General features: G+C 43.8%; 1 protein-coding gene across 2 annotated transcripts; it reads left to right on the top strand.

The window, feature by feature from the left end:
• The first annotated feature begins 223 nt into the window (after positions 1-223).
• On the top strand, positions 224-16590 carry LOC308469496 (uncharacterized protein). 2 transcript variants are annotated; one of them, XM_080992037.1, is made up of 3 exons: positions 224-346; positions 11208-11336; positions 12812-16590. In XM_080992037.1, exons 2-3 carry the CDS (start codon positions 11219-11221, stop codon positions 14746-14748), a joined length of 2055 nt encoding a protein of 684 aa, XP_080848163.1. In that variant the 5' UTR covers positions 224-346; positions 11208-11218; the 3' UTR covers positions 14749-16590. The 2 variants fall into 2 exon arrangements, with proteins under 2 accessions (XP_080848163.1, XP_080848164.1); XM_080992038.1 differs by having other exon boundaries at positions 12815-16590.
• The last annotated feature ends 315 nt before the right edge of the window (positions 16591-16905 follow it).

Consider the following 16905-nt stretch of genomic DNA (forward strand, 5'->3'; position numbering starts at 1 on the left):
AAAAAGGTCTCCCATCCCTGAAACCATCGCGAGCCGCTGCCAGCCCGTGTCGGCAATCCCGAGCTAGATGGAGCAAAGCTCTGACAAGCAGCTTCCAACGTCTCTCCTTCCCTAAGCGGGTATGCAGCCTCTTTGTCTGAACGTGGAGCCTGCCTCCTGAAAGGGTTAAATAAAACGAGCCCGGTGTCCTAGAGTGGCCCCGAGAAATCCATTTCCGGTTGCAAACGCCCCTCTCACCCCCCCACTCTCTACCCTACCCCCCCACCTTTCCTGGAAGCTGGAGCCCCGTCTGAACGTCGGAAGGCGGCTGCAGGTTCTGCATCTTCCGTGTCTGGGGAGGGATCTGGTGAGTCTGGCTCCGGGTGCAAAAAACAAAAGGAGAGGCTGCAACGCCCAAAAAAGCTTCAGGCTTTGTAGAAAAGGAGGAGAGGGGGGGGGACCTGCAGCCTGGGGAGTATTATTTATTATTTTTAATTTATTAGATTTCTATACCGCCCTTCATCCAAAGATCTCAGGGTGGTTCACAACACAGGCTAGTAAAGGACACCCAGTCACCTTCCGTCTGCGCAGCAGAACCTGATGTTGCTCCTCCTTTCACTGCACGCAAGGTCCTTTCTCCTCCTTGTCTCCTATTACTGCTATTACATAGAATCTTAGACTTGGAAGGGACACCCAGGGGTCCTCTAGTCGGACCCCCTGCACTGCATCAGCTAAAGCATCCATGACAGGTAGCCATCCAAGCTCTGCTTCAAAACCTCCAAGGAAGGAGAGGCCACCACCTCCCCGGGGGAGACGAACAGCTCTTGTTTTATTCAATTTATATACCCCTCTTTATCCAAATGTCCCAGGGTGGTGTGCAACCTTAAGCATATAATTTACACAGAATAATAATAATAGTAATAGTAATAATAACAACAGCAACAAATGGGGCTGGTGATGGGAGTTCTTGGTGAAAGCAGCTGTCAGGTGCCAAGTTGAGAGCTGCCCTAAAGGCAGCTGTGGATGGGTTGGGAGAGCTCTGCATGGTGTGCAGAAAAGTGGGTAGAGAAAATCCCCCCACCCTCCTCTAAAAGAAGGCCCTCCTTCCTGCAGTGCGTCGTTAACCTATGGAACTCGCTGCCACAGGAGGCAGGGCCTGCCGCCAACCCTGATGACCTTTCAGAGGGACAAATTTATGGAGGAGAAGGCTATCAATGGGTACTAGCTCTAAGGCATGGGTAGGCATGGATTCGGGGGCCGGATCCGGCCCAATCGCCTTCTAAATCCAGCCCGTGGACAGTCCAGGAATCAGTGTGTTTTTATTTTTATTTTTTTTATAAAATATTTATTAAGAGTTTAAACAATAAAACACCATTCACATACACAACCCTAAAAAGAAAAAACATCATCACCATCAATCACATAAACCAAAAGAAAAAAAAGAAAAAAGACATACAAAAAAAGACAAAGGACAAAAAATCATAAAAAAGACTGAAAAATAGTTCAGTTTCATGAATAAAATTTCCATGACCCTCTTTTCTGACTCCCTCACATCTCCCTTTTCTGTGTTCCCATTTACAAAATCTTGTTCAGCAATACTTCACCTTCTCTCAAGACTTATTTTAAATTGTACGTTTCAACTATTATGTCTCCAATTTTTCCCTTTGTTATCAAATATTTAAGCTTGACATAATATTATTCAAGTTTCACCTTTGTTCTTATAGTTCAAATTGTTTTCATACTCCTTTCAGCTAAGTCACTAATGCCATATTATCTTTATATCCTGCATCATTCTAACATTCATAGGAATCAGTGTGTTTTTACATGAGTAGAATGTGTGCTTTTATTTAAAATGCATCTCTGGGTTATTTGTGGGGGATAGGAATTCATTCATTCCCCCCACCTACAAAAAAAATATAGTCCGGCCCCCCACAAGATCTGAGAGACAGTGGGCTGGCCCTCTGCTGAAAAAGTTTGCTGACCCCTGCTCTAAGGGCTGTGATTCCCCTCCATGGTCCAAGGCAGTACAGTGGTACCTCAGGTTACATACGCTTCAGGTTACATACGCTTCAGGATACAGACTCCGCTAACCCAGAAATAGTGCTTCAGGTTAAGAACTTTGCTTCAGGATGAGAACAGAAATTGTGCTCTGGTGGCGCGGCAGCAACAGGTGGCCCCATTAGCTAAAGTGGTGCTTCAGGTTAAGAACAGTTTCAGGTTAAGAACGGACCTCCGGACCGAATTAAGTACTTAACCCGAGGTACCACTGTAATGCTTCTGAATACCAGCTGCTGGAAATCAGGGCAGGGGATATTTTCTGTTGTGCTCGTGGGTTTGCCACAGACATCTGCCTGGCCACTGTGAGAAATGGACGCTGGTCCAGATTACAAGTTTTTAAGAGCATAATCTGGCTGCTGCCGGGTTACAGACTCCTGTCATGATCTCTTTATGAATACGGTACTTCTGTGGTATATGGAAATGGACCACACGTTTAAAGAAGATTGGAAAATGTTTATTGAATATATGGGGGGGTACGGGGAATTGTGTACTTTTGAAAACGTTGACAGCATTAAGATAAATTCAACAATGTAAATAAGTTTTGATGGATGTAATAATGGAATACCAAACGGTTTGGTCTATGTAAAATATGCAGGGATTTATGGTATGCAAAATGAACCCTGGAAAGAGAAGAAGGGAAGTCATTGGTGTTTTAAGTTTGTTTAAATGAATACTCTAAATTGTAAAATAGGAAAAACACAGACACACGAAAAAGGGACCTGCAATAATTCCTATAGTCCAAGACTGTTCCAGTAAAACAGGGTATGTTACAAGAATTTCTTAACTGAGGGAAGGGAGGGAAAGCACATTACCGTAGTTTATTTGTTTTGGTTTTTTTAAAATATTACTATACTGTAGAGCCTTTCAACAGAAATAGTCACAGGACAGTTTTTTTCTTTCTTTATTATTTATTACTGCTTCTGTGTTCTACATTGGAGGAGTTTGAGGTGATGCACGTGGCTCTTCTCTCCATTTTATGCTCACAAGAACCCTGTGAGGTAGGTTAGGCTGACAGGCAGTGACTGGACCAGGCCATTCGGTGACCTTCATGACTGAGTGAGAATTTGAACCCAGGTCCCAGTCCAACAGTCTAACCGCTACATTGTGTTGAGTCTATTGTTTTACACAAAACACACACCCCCTAATATTTAAAAATACATAATAAATAGAAACATTATACAATAAATAGAAACATTAAAACAATTACCATAGATAGCATAATTAAAAATGGCTTTAAAATGATTTAACTCATCAGCTGCTAAAAGCCCAGCAAAAATGGTAAATTTCCCCTGGTTTCTGAAAGAATGCAAGGTTATGGTGGTCGTTCCACAGAATCCCACTAAAATCCCAGTCCCTTTTTGCAAGATTCAAAAAGCAAAGATGTAAAACTTTTATGATAGGGTTGCCGTATTTCAAAAAGTTGCCCTGAATAAACGGACACAAAAGTTGTTGGCTTTTTTTGGCAAGTTGTTTTAATGGAAATCGCCAGAAACGACATTGCTGACATGGATTGTCTGGGAAATTCTGAATGTATGGCAACCATATTTTATGATATCCTCCCAATATTTTAGTTGTTATAGTTATTTTGGGAGGTGCCCCATGGAGGTTGCTGGCTAAAATACGGATATTATGCATTAAATCCTACACTATGTTATAGTAAATTTTGTTTTAAAAATATTCTTTTATTGGATTTTATAGACAAGTTGAACACCCTTGACAAGACAATATTCACCTCCTCCTGAAACAGGATAAGCAATAAAATAACAGCACAAAGCAAAAGAAATATAAATAATATTGTGAGCACTTGTTTTCTGCCAGTAAAAAGTAAAAAAACAAAACCAAAAAACAAAGTCAGGCTGGGCCAAAGCTAAAAATGCAAAGCATAGCATCTGAGGTAGAAATGAAAAGCAAATTTAACCCAAAAAGTTAGACTAATATGTATAAACCTTATTTTCACAGGGGAACAAGCGTCAGGATCAAAACCCAGTTCAAGCTGTGATTCAAAAGTTTCTTCCTATTGTACCCACCATAACTATTTAAAAGCAGTGGGAGTCATTGCAATAAATATTTAAAATTACTTTTGGTTGTTTATTATATATTAAATTTTAGCATTGCAAGGTGTTCTGTATATCTGAGAAATTAATTTTATTTTAAAGGAGACAGCACAGGAAATGATAGCACATACAAAACGCACCTCACGTTATCCCGAATAGCCAGTTCCGATGCCTCTAGTTTTCCCGCTCATGGAGCTACAATTCCCAGCACTCTTAATAAACTAAAGTTCCCAGGAACCTTTGTGGGGAAACCATGTGGTTTAAATGAATGATGTTGATCTGTTCAAACTGCATGGGAGAACCTAGGTGAGGAGCATAGCTGTCAACGTTTCCCTTTTTTAAAAGGGAAATTCCCTTATTCCAAATAGGATTCCTTGCAAGAAAAGGCAAAAGTTGACAGCTATGGTGAGGAGATTAAGCACATAAGCAGAAAAAAAGAAGACCAGGCCAAAGGGAACCTTTCTAAGCCAGTATCCTGGTTGCCAGCCAGATGCCTGAATGGGACGCCCGAAATCGCAACACACTTCCTATTTATGATTACCAACAATTGGCATTCTTAAGAACGTAAGGTATACCTGGGGCTAAGCGGAGGGAGTCATAGAATTATAGAATTGCAGAGTTGGAAAGGACCCTGAGACTCTAGATCAAGGTTTCCCAAACTCGGGTCTCCTGCTGTTTTGGGACTACGCTTCCCATCATCCCTGAGTCCTGGTCCTGCTATGCGGCCTAGGACCCACATACCTATGGGACTGCCTCTCCTGATATGCCCTGCGGAGGACCTTAAGGTCCAGAAATGACAACATTTTCATAGCTGTCAACTTTTCCCTTTTCTTGCGAGGAATCCTATTCGGAATAAGGGAATTTCCCTTTAAAAAAAAGGAAACGTTGACAGCTAAGCATTTTGGAGGTCCCAAGTCACAAGGTGGTTAGGTTGGTCTCAACTAGGGCCAGGGCCTTTTCAGTACTGGCCCCAACTTGGTGGAACGCTCTGTCACAAGAGACTAGGGCCCTATGGGACTTGACATCTTTCCGCAGGGCCTGCAAGACAGAGCTGTTCCGCCTGGCCTTTGGTTTGGGGCTTGGTCTGACCCTTACGTTTCCCTCCCCTTATGGTTTTGACTTTTAAAATGAGGCTGCATTTTAAATTGCATTTTAACCTGTGTTTTAAATTGGTTTTTTCTTTTTCTTTTTTCTTACTATGTTTTTACTGACATTTTATTGGTGTTAGCCGCCCTGAGCCCGGCTCTGGCTGGGGAGGGCGGGGTATAAATACAATTATTTATTATTATTATTATTATTATTATTATTAGTCCAAAAGCAGCTGGAGACCCAAGTTTGGGGAAACCCTGGTCCAGATCAAATTCAACATCCATAGTGGTTTCCAAAAAGCAATTTTTCCTCACAAGAAACGGGAACACAAAATAAAAGCAGTGTGTGAAAAGAATCCTGCCATCTTCGTTTTTAGAACCTGCTGGTTCAAGCCAATCTCAGCTCCTAATCCAGATTAGTCCAGCAGCCAGTTGAACCAACCAGGTCCCTACGGGAAGTTCAGAAGCAGAACATTTATTAAGATTTCTCTTCTCGAAAGTGGGATGGATGGGGGAGGAGCTGGTGATGATGGCGCCCCACTCCCATAATTCCTTGATTATCAGCCATGCTGGCTGGGAATTCGGTTTGGCCAATGGGAGTCCCAACGGTATTTGCAGGGTTGCAAATTCCCCGTCTCTGCATTAAAAGCACGGTTCTCTCACCTTTCTGTTCTCATTGTGCCATGCGGGGTGGCCCACAGCTTTTAAAGACTACAATTTCACACAGCAGTTTCACAATTGGGGGGCTGGAGTAATTCATCTACGGTCGTACCTCGGGTTACAGACACTTCAGGTTGCATTTTTCTGGGTTACGGACCGCTGAAACCCAGAAGTACCAGAATGGGTTACTTCCGGGTTTTGGGGGTCGCGCATGCGCAGAAGCACTAAATCATGCTTTGCGCATGCGCAGAAGCGCCAAATTGCAACCGTGTGTGCGCAGATGCGCCGCTGCGGGTTGCGAACGCTGGTGGTTGCGAACGTGCATCCTGCACGGGTCACGTTCACAACCCGAGCGTCCACTGTATGTGGAAAGATTTTTTTGTGAGGGGGGCAGCTACTTAAGAGTAGAAAAATTGTGAGTAAAGGGGCCAGACAACAGAGATGTGTCAAGTTATCCATGATGATGGAGAAAGCAGATAGAAAGCTTTTCTGCCCCTTAACATCGAATGATGGAACCAGGGGTAGGTCAGCGAAGCTGGAGAAAGTGGATGGGGGGGGAGAGTTTGTCTCTCTCTCATAACGCTGGAACTTGGGGACATTCAGAGCTTTTCTCTTTTTTTCCAGGAGGAATTCACCGGAACTCAGTTCTGGCAAACTCCCGGGTGGGTGCCATTCTAAAAGAAAAAGGGAGGTGTTCATGGTGGGTTCTGGCACCCCTTTCCCCAGAAAAATAGCGCTGGGAGTGTGGTGATCACACAGGGTCCCCGGACGTTTCACCGTCTATTGATCCCTGTGCCACCACTTGATTTCTCGCTGCCACCACCCGGGCCCTACCTGGGACAATACTGAGTCCAGTCAGGTTTAAATTGGAACATAAACTTCTGTTTATTTATTGCAGTTTAACAAGCGTGTGGTTTCATAAACGGTATCGGTCCATTACAATCATAGGGTGCCTGTACAGACCTATAACTTCGCTACCTGCTCTCACTCATTAAACCACCTCTCAGATATTTACTTGTCTTCCTAGCTCCTAACTGTTCCTGACTCAACTTACTTCACTGCACTAACTCAACCTCCCCACAGACTCTATCCCAATTCACTCCCACTCCAACCAACCACCCAACTCCCAACAAACTCCTCTTTCCCCCCTCCCAGAGCTGGTTTTATAGTCCCTCTGACTCCACCCCCCAGGTTCTGATTGGGTAACTTGTTTAACTAATTCACCTCCAGCACTCTCATATGTTAACATCACAGGGACATCCAACTGAATGTTGGACGATTCAGGACTGACAAAGGACTTCTTCACGCAGCAGATAGCTAAACTGTGGGATTCACTCCCCCAAGAGGCAGCGATTGAAATTGAAATTGAAATGCTTTATCGTCACTTGTACAACTTGTATACAGTGAGATTACACAAGCACCCCCCCACTCAGCTCTCTTAGTCTTAATTCCCCTCGTTTACTGATGCACACCCACCAAACCTGAAAGTCCGTTGCCCTGTTGTTCTCTTTTCATTCAGCAGCCTAACAGGCCACGGATAGAAGCTGTTCTTTACCCTGTTGGTGTGACTAATCATGCTTCTATATCTTCTGCCTGAGGGCAGGAGATCAAGAAAGTGCCAGCCAGGGTGTGAATCATCCCTGAGAATTTTCCTCACTCTCCTGAGGCAACGTTCTTCCGCTGTTTCATCCAGTGGATTCACTGGACAGCCCATAATATCTTGTGCTGTATTCACCACCCTCTGTAGGCACTTCCTATCGGTTGATGTCAAACCAGCGTACCACACTCTGATGCAGTATGAAAGGACACTTTCTGTTGTTGACTGGTAGAAGGAGATCATCAAATTTTGATTGACATCGTTCTTTTGCAATATTCTGAGGAGATGGAGTCTCTGTTGGGCTTTCTTAACCACCTGAGTTGTATTTATTTTCCAAGTAAGTTCTTCACTGAGGTAAACTCCTAGGAATTTAAAGGAAGAGACTCTCTCCACACAGCCCTCCCTGATGTACAGTGGGGCTAGTTCTCCTCTCTTCCTCCGAAAGATGGCCACCAACTTAAAGATGGCTTTAGAAGACGATTAGACAGATTCATGGAGGATAAGACTATCTGGTGGCTACTAAATCTTGATGGCTATGTGCTGCCTCCACAACCTTTTCTCGAAAGTGCAGGAAAAGAGAGGGCTGTTGCGTTCAGCTCCTGCTTGCAGTCTTTCCTCTTGAGCACCTGGTTGGCTGCTTTAGAACAGGACGCTGGCCTGATCCACTGGCCTGATCCAGCAGGCTCTCATCTCTTGGGATCTTTCACTCTTTTCGGCTATTTGCATTAATCTCTGGGGATTTTTTTACTCGCTGCTCAGGCCCGACATCAGCGCCACTCTGGGAAAGCTGCAGCAAGTGCCAGTATCCATGTCACCAGGCCAAACTGCTGCCAGAAGCTTGCCAGGGCCACCATGGGTTGACCTTTCCAGCTCTTATGTCTTCATTTCTCCTATCCAGGTAGCTCCCTCTCAGCCTGTAATGCCAGGTGCCTTCTCTACAGAGGGCCACCAGCCTGTTGGCTCTGTTTAAAGGAGTCTTGGTTGCTTAAACCAGCCAGTCCTGCGCTAAGACTCTTGGGAACTCATCGTTGGTCCCTCTTCAACTGTTGTTGTTTAGTCATTTAGACGTGTCCCCATGGACCAGAGCATGCCAGGCACTCCCGTCTTCCACTGCCTCCCGCAGTTTGGTCAAACTCATGTTCGTAGCTTCGAGAACACTGTCCAACCATCTCGTCCTCTGTCGTCCCCTTCTCCTTGCGCCCTCCATCTTTCCCAACATCACAGTCTTTTCCAGGGAGTCTTCTCTTCTCATGAGGTGGCCAAAGTATTGGAGCCTCAACTTCACCATCTGTCCTTCCAGTGAGTACTCAGGGCTGATTTCCTTAAGAATGGATAGGTTTGATCTTCTTGCAGTCCATGGGACTCTCAAGAGTCTCCTCCAGCACCATAATTCAAAAGCAACTGTACCATTTTCAACTGTACCATTTTCCTTTTAAAAAATAAATACAGTGGTACCTCTGGATGCAAACGGGATCTGTTCCAGAGCCCCAATCGCATCCTGAAGCGAACGCAACCTGCGTCCGCGTATCTGCGTGTCGCGATTCGCTGCTTCCGCGCATGCACGTGACTTCATTTTGAGCGTCTGCACATGCGTGAGCGGCGAAACACGGAAGTAACACGCTCCATTACTTCTGGGTCGCCGCAGAGCACAACCAAAAAATACTCATCCCGAAGCTACTTCAACCCAAGGTATGACTGTAAATAAATTGATTTGGTTTTTCAAATTAAAGTTTTACAATCACATATCTAACATACATCATAACAACAAGATTCCAAAGAATCTCCTGGATTTCCCTCCTCCCCTTTATGGGTCCTGTCGTTAATTCATTTCCTCCTGCATCTTTTATAATAATCCAAATCTCCATTACAGTGGTACCTTGGTTTTCAAACATCTTGGAAGTCGAATGTTTCGGTTTTTGAACACCAAAAACCCAGAAGTGACTGCTTCGGTTTCCGAATGCTTTTCGGAAGTCGAACATGCCACGCGGTTTCTGTATTGAGTTTTCTGCAAGTAAATGCTTCCGGAAGTAAACACTTCGGTTTTCAAATGTTTCAGAAGTCGGAACAGTCTTCTGGAACAGATTACGTTCGAAAACGAAGGTACAACTCTATATCCAAAATTCACCATTAAACTACAAATTTTATTCCAATCCTACTAACGATTTTAACTGTTTACAATGATTTTTAATATAAATTATAATTTCCCCCCATTCCTTATTAAATTTTTGGTCTTCCTGTTTCTTTCAGTCATTTTTGCCATTTTGACCCAATCCATCAACTTAAATCTGCCATTCTCTTCTGGTCAGGACTTTGTCTTCTTTCCATCTCTTTCTGGTATGTCAAATTCAAGCCAGGGGCAAGCAACAGACACCAGGTGGATGTTTTGAAGGCCAAAGTGACCTTACCCAACTGTTGCAAGCTTTAAAAAAAGAATCTTGCTTTTTTAAGATTTGACTTTTGTGGGGCAGAAAGAGACAGAAATATCAGAATCTCCAATTATTATTAAAAAATATATTTTTGTTAATTTTTACATGAAATTTCCAAAAAACATACTACATATTTTCTTATCTGATTCAATGTTTTAGACTTCCATCAACCACATCTGAAGATTTTTCAGTCTTTATCGCTTAATCTGCATTTCATTACTTTCACTATTACTTTTAATAGTCCTTCACTAATACTTCTCTTCATACTTTTCTCTGCAATATTTCACATAGTCCTCCTTACAAAACTTCTTGCAATCCTACTAGCGTAATCTGTTGATTACAATTGCTTTTCAAATAGTTCACATATTTACTCCAGTCCTCTGAGAATCTCTCATCCTGCAGGTTTTGAATCCTTCCTGTCATCTTGTCTAATTCTGCATAGTCCATTAATTTCATCTGCCATTCCTCTTTCGTCGGTAATTCTTCTTGTTTCCATTTCTGTGCCAATAGTACTCTTGCTGCCGTTATTTCATATAAAAATAGTATTATTATTATTATTATTATTATTATTACAAGATTTCTGACTTCATCTCCTGGCTGGCATAAAGAGGAAGAACTGTTTGTCTGGGAGTGTGACGAAGAGGAGAGTCTGTCAGGTAGCTCCTTAGATGTGTGGGGAGACAGTCTGTTGTTTGGGAACTATAGGGCTCCCTGTAGAATTTCCTTCATCCAGAACAAGGTGACTTGTGAAAGGAGCAAAGCACAAAGACACCTGTGTGTGAGAATGGTGGAGTTTTGGTTCTCCAGAAAACCAAGGACCAGCCCCAAAGGTTTACACTAACTTGTGGCTCACTTAGTAAGAACGTGTTTTGTAGATGTACGCTGTTGTAAATCGTGGTGTATATGGGAACATTGGTTTTCATAACGTAGAAAGAAAGAAGGAACAAAGTGACATTTGGGGCTTTGAATTCTTTTCCCAAACTGCAAGCTCGGAGATGAAAGCGAAAACCCCTGATGGCCTTGCTTATATATCATGTTCAACAATGGTTTAATGTTTAATGTTTAATGTTAAACAATGGTTTAACATTAATGTGAGCACTGCTGGGTGCAAGTTGATGAAATTTGCAGGTGCTTTGCTTTTCCCTTGCTGTTAGTTTGCTGCCAGGAGCTATATCCTTATGCCTTAGCGTTATATCCGAACCCTGGTTTTATGTCTTGTTTGCCTCCAAACAAATCACGAGTTTTCCCCGACTCCTTTTCCTGTAGATCTTCCTATCTTGCTGTATCTAGGACTGAAGTTTTACGATTCTCATTCTTTCTTTTTTCTCTACCTGCTCCTGCAAAGATGACAGGAACATGGCAGAGATCACGGCACAGCATATCCAAGAGGAAAGCCCCGGGTTCGAAGAAATGTTCATGGCTTCCACCGGACGATCCCACGCAAGCCTGGCCCTCCAGAATGTGGTCGATGAATGTGAGTTCCATTCAAAATTGGATAGAGCTCCATTCTAAATTTGTTTCTTTGTTTTAAAGCGCATCTAAACTGCTCTGTGTTTTAAAGATCCCTAAATGGCATTCAAAAATATGAAAAAAACCAATAAAACGGTATCCTAAAAAACAGAATACGAGTTTCGCACGCCATAATACGCTAATAATAATATCTTGTTTTAAATGTTTTAGTTGTTTCTGAGTTGTTGTTTTTTCAAAATAATTTTTATTAGTTTTTAATTACAATAATCCAATAATAGCCTCATTATAACAATGCCAAATTATAATACAGTTACTAATACCAATCATTCAGATGCCAAATTATAAAATTTAGTCACCCCCCCCCTGCATGCTAGAATTGATGGTTTGATGATTTACTTTATTTCTGCGTTCCAAAATCTTATTAATTTCAACTACACTCCTGTCAAAATAACAATCCCTTATAAAATAACTGCAATATTAACGACTTCCGTTCGTATTGACACATTGTTCTTCCTGTTCTTCCTGTGTGTGGCAATTATTTTGCCCGTGATGTTTCTTCCTCTCCTTGTAAAATGTTTAGTCTATCTTTTCCCGGTTGTTGCTGTTCTCCATCCTGCCTTGGGCGGAGCTAACATCCCACTGTTGTTTCAGAAGTTCTCCATTGCTCCGCCCCTTGCTTTGTTGTTTTGCAACTTTAACAGCACCTGTAAAAATCACAATGTCCCAATAAATATCCTGTTTTCGCCATTTTTCCTCTCAGCCTGGGAAGGAGAGTGATCTGTGGAACTTCAAATAACTCAGTAATCACTTTCTTAAACAAGCATCACAAAGTGATTTACACAGTTAAAAACTCATTACTGTTTCTGAGTTTTTAATTGTGTAAATCACTTTGAGATGGTGGTTTAGAAGGTTATTAATAAATCAATGTTAATAATAACTAAAGTAATAATAGCAACAGGGACGCGAATGGCACTGTGGGTTAAACCACAGAGCCTAGCACTTGATGATCAGAAGGTCAGCAGTCCGAATCCCCGCAACGGGGTGAGCTCCCATTGCTCGGTCCCTGCTCCTGCCAACCTAGCAGTTTGAAAGCACGTCAAAGTGCAAGTAGATAAATAGGTACTGCTCTGGCGGGAAGATAAATGGCGTTTCCGTGCACTGCTCTGGTTCACCAGAAGCGGCTTAGTCATGCTGGCCACATGACCCGGAAGCTGTACGCCGGCTCCCTCGGCCAATAAAGCGAGATGAGTGCCGCAACCCGAGTCGGCCACGACTGGACCTAATGGTCAGGGTTCCCTTTAATAATAGCAACGGCAGGCCAAATGTCTGAAGAATGCCAAGGTCTGAAGTTGTTCACTAGGTAGGGGTTACTGTTGGTTTACCGGGAGAGGCAAGGTGGTAGAAAGTTTGGGGCGGCTGTTGTGTTCTGTAATTGATTTTTCTTCTTTTCCCTCACATCACATTTCTCTTTTATTTCAGCAGGGCATGTGTGGAAGAGAGAAAATGATGAGGAAGCCCATCAGGCGTTGGAGGAAGGCATTACATTTCCAGCTATGGTCGAGAACCTTGGGAATCAAGATGGGATAAAGATGCAGGCAGGAAACGAGGCAGATCAGGATTGGGGTGAAACTATTGGTTGTCTGAACAGCGGCTTCTTTGAAATCCCAGCCCATCCAGGAAAACATAAAGGAGGAAGAAGGAACGAGTGCCCGGCGTATTCGGAAAGCTTTAACGATGCACCAGGCCTTCAAATGCATTGGAAAACCCAGACAGGAGACAAACCGTATAAATGCCTGGACTGCGGAAAGAGCTTCAAGCGCAACTCAGAGCTTATTCGACATAAAAGAATCCACACCGGAGAGAAACCTTTCAAATGCCTGGAGTGCGGGAAAAGCTTCACTCAGAGCAGAAACCTTACTTCACATCAGAGGAGTCACACGGGAGAGAAGCCTTATAAATGCCTGGAGTGTGGAAAGTGTTTCAGCCAGGCTGGGATTCTTACTTCACATCAGAGAAGCCACACTGGGGAGAAACCATATCAGTGCCTGGAGTGTGGAAAGTGCTTCAGTCAGAGCGGGATCCTTACCGCACACCAGGGAATGCACACAGGACAGAAACCATTCAAGTGTCTGGAGTGTGGGAAAAGCTTTCGCCAGCAGATCCACCTCACCTCCCACGAAAGAACGCACACCGGAGAGAAGCCCTTTAAATGCCAGCAGTGCGGGAAAAGTTTCCGCCAGCAGATCCACCTTACTTCCCACGAAAGAACGCACACCGGAGAGAAACCGTTCAAATGCCGGGAGTGCGGGAAGAGCTTCAGCCAGAGCTCCCACCTTATCCGACATGAAAGAATCCACACCGGAGAGAAGCCGTTTAACTGCCTGCTGTGCGGGAAGAGCTTTGGCCACAGCGCGGAACTCATTCGACATGAAAGGACTCACACAGGGGAAAAGCCCTTCAGGTGCCAGGTTTGCGGGAAGAGCTTCAGCCGGAGCTCGGAACTTATCCGACACGAGAGAACCCACACGGGAGAGAAACCGTTCAAGTGCTTGGAGTGCGGGAAGGAATTCAGTGACAGCACCAACCTCATCAGGCACCAAGTCAGCCACACGGGAGAGAGACCGTATAAGTGTCCGGTGTGCGGGAAAAGCTTCAGCCAGAGCAGGAGCCTGACTTCACATCAGAGAACCCACACCGGGGAGAAGCCATATCAGTGCCTCGAGTGCGGGAAGTGCTTCAGCCAGAGCGGGATCCTTACTGCGCACCAAGGGATGCACACAGGGCAGAAGCCGTTCAAGTGTCCCGAGTGCGGGAAGAGGTTCCGCCAGCTCATCCACCTCACTTCCCACAAGCGGATCCACACAGGAGAGAAGCCCTTCAAATGCCTGGAGTGCGGCCGGAGCTTCCGCCAGCACATACACCTCACCTGCCACGAGAGGACGCACACTGGCGAGAAGCCCTTCAAGTGCATGGAATGCGGCAAAAGCTTCAGCCACAACTCCATCCTCATCTCTCACGTGAGAACCCACACGGGAGACAAACCCTTTAAATGCCTGGAGTGTGGGAAGAGCTTCACTTGGAGCACGCTCCTTATTAGACACGAGAGAACCCACACGGCGGAGAAGCCGTTCAAATGCCAGCAGTGCGGGAAAAGCTTCCGCGAGAGCTCGCTGCTCAACAAACATCAGAGAAGCCACACCGGGGAGAAGCCGTTCAAATGCTTGGAGTGCGGAAAGAACTTCACTTCGAGCACGCTCCTTATAAGACACCAGCGGGTTCACACAGAGAACCATTTCAGTGCTTGGAGTTTTGAAAGAGCTTCGGCCAGCGCTCAGAACTTCCTAGACATCAAAGAATTCAAGGAGGAGATGATCCACTGCAACGATGAAAACAGTGGAGCAGTTGTCATGCAATAAGCCTTGTTGGGCTCCAGGAATTATTCATGTTGTGGGAAATTTATATATACTGCAGCTTCTGCAAGGGATCAGTTCGCAGCTAATCAGAAATCATGAAAATGATTGTAGCAAAGAAAGAGCTTCCGAAATTGCAGTCTCCTCTTCAGTTGCATAGATTTTAATGAGTTTTCGCCTGCACAATCATAAAATCTGGCAATTCTTCCAGGCACTACAGACGTCCTGATTCCTTGAAGGCGTAGAGCAGAGGGAAGAAGGTCTCCTAATCTTACGTTGTTGTTTTTTAAGCGTGTATATTTCCTATTGTGCAATCTAAGAAATAGTACTTTCATGTTAGGCCGCCACCAAGCAAACTTCTGTGATGTATGAACACTGCTATGTTCCTCTGCTGCCTGTCATTTAATGGAAGTCACTCTCCTATCTCTGGTCCTTTGTCTTCCACATGACTCTTTTTAAAAATATTGTTTTTGCTAGATGGTTCTGTGCATCATTCGAGGAGCTGGTCACCCTTCAGGTATAAGAATGTGTGACAGAAGAAGAGACTTATTCACCTCTTGCGGGGGAAACGGCAGGTGGATACATCACTTTTAAGACTAATAGTTTTACTGTCGGCTGAACTTTTGTCAGGAAAGACTGAGTTGTGAGGTGGACATAGGTGGTGTTGCTTGTGCAGACCAAATCCTAGTCAGCATGTGTTTGGCTAGATGTATCTGTGTTTCCATCAACGGAGAGAAAAATACCCTTCAGGGAATTTCTGTCATGTGAAAAGAATAAAAACTGTCTTGGTTAATTTGTGTTCTGGAAGACCCCATAAATGGAGAGTGAAAATCCTGAGGGGAATTTCTGTCATGTATAGGGGGAAATGTCTGGGAGAATCTGGATGTATGGCAACAGTGCCGTTTTTTGTGATCTTCCTTAAAAATAGCACAAAAACTCTTTCAGCAAAATTTTGGGCAAAACTCAAAAAGCTCAACAACTTTGGCAAAAAAAACAAAGCAAAAAACCAACCTCAACAACTTTTGTTTCCGGATTTTCGCCTTTTGAAATATGGCATCCCTAGTCACGTAACAAAAAGTATGAAACTCTTGGTGGCTCTGTCTTATGGAGAGGAAAAATCCTGAGAGGAATTTCTGTCACGTGACAAAAAAAGAAAGAATAGAAGCAATCTTATGACTGTGCCCCGGAAGCCTCTATCAATGGAGAGGAAAATCCTGAGGGGAATTTCTATCTCGTGATAAACAGAATAAAAACTGTCTTGGGGACTCTTTGTCATAGAAGGCTGAGAGGAGAAACTGGTCAGAAAGCAAGACAAAAACCTTACTGACTTTCTCCAGCAGTAACAGAACAGATCTAGGAAACATCCACTCCATTCAGATAAAACTTAAGTCTTTTGTCATCTGGTGACCAAACTTTGTAGTGACCCTGTCAACACAAAAAAAATATCTTTTTACACCTTCATAGCAGAGAAGGAGATTTGACAAATCCCTCTCCTTGTTCCCTACTTTAACATATTTTGGTGTCAGGCAGATCTCTTTTTTATTCTCCCCAAGCCTATTAATGTCATTCGATATTATTTTACCGTAATGTAACATATTTTATTTTAGTGTCTGGCGATCAATGGCAATTTAGTTATTGGTTTTTAGCTTTTGTAGGGGGGTGTTGAGTCCTGGCGGGGTTGCGGGTGGCTCCCTTGTGCGTTTTTACGCTGGGTTGGATTTTATTGTTGGAATTGTTGTACCTGCTTGCATTTAAAATTTTGTTTTACACTATTACTGTATGTTGGCTTGAAAAATATCTGTTATCGGGCAACTAATAAGTGGGAAGAATAAATAAGTAAACAGATAACTGGCCCTTGTACACTTCTCTCCTGGGCAGCCTGTGAAAGGACAGGCTCAATATTGTATTTTATATCCAGCCCTTCCTCCCAAAGGATTCATAGAATCACAGAGTCACATAGGGGCAACCAAGGTGTCAAATATGGCCTGGAGTTTCTCAAGATTTTCTACCCACAGATCTCAAAGTCCCCAAATGGCAGTGGGTGGAGATGGGGCTTAGTATAATTGACTAGCTTGTGTCAGAAAGAGTGAGAAAAGGGAGGAGGTTGTGTCTGTGTGAGAGAGGGAAGAAAGAGAGAGAGAAAGAGAGAGAGTGAGAGAATGG

Source organism: Podarcis pityusensis (genome assembly GCF_964106645.2).
Source record: "Podarcis pityusensis genome assembly, chromosome: 2".
NCBI lineage: Eukaryota > Metazoa > Chordata > Lepidosauria > Squamata > Lacertidae > Podarcis > Podarcis pityusensis.

Excerpts from the sequence above, each read along its gene's own strand:
- LOC308469496 (XM_080992037.1), top strand. The coding sequence starts at position 11,219 with ATGGCAGAGATCACGGCACAGCATATCCAAGAGGAAAGCCCCGGGTTC. Across the intron at positions 11,337-12,811 it reads CCAGAATGTGGTCGATGAAT|CAGGGCATGTGTGGAAGAGA; the intron begins GTGAGTTCCATT and ends CTTTTATTTCAG.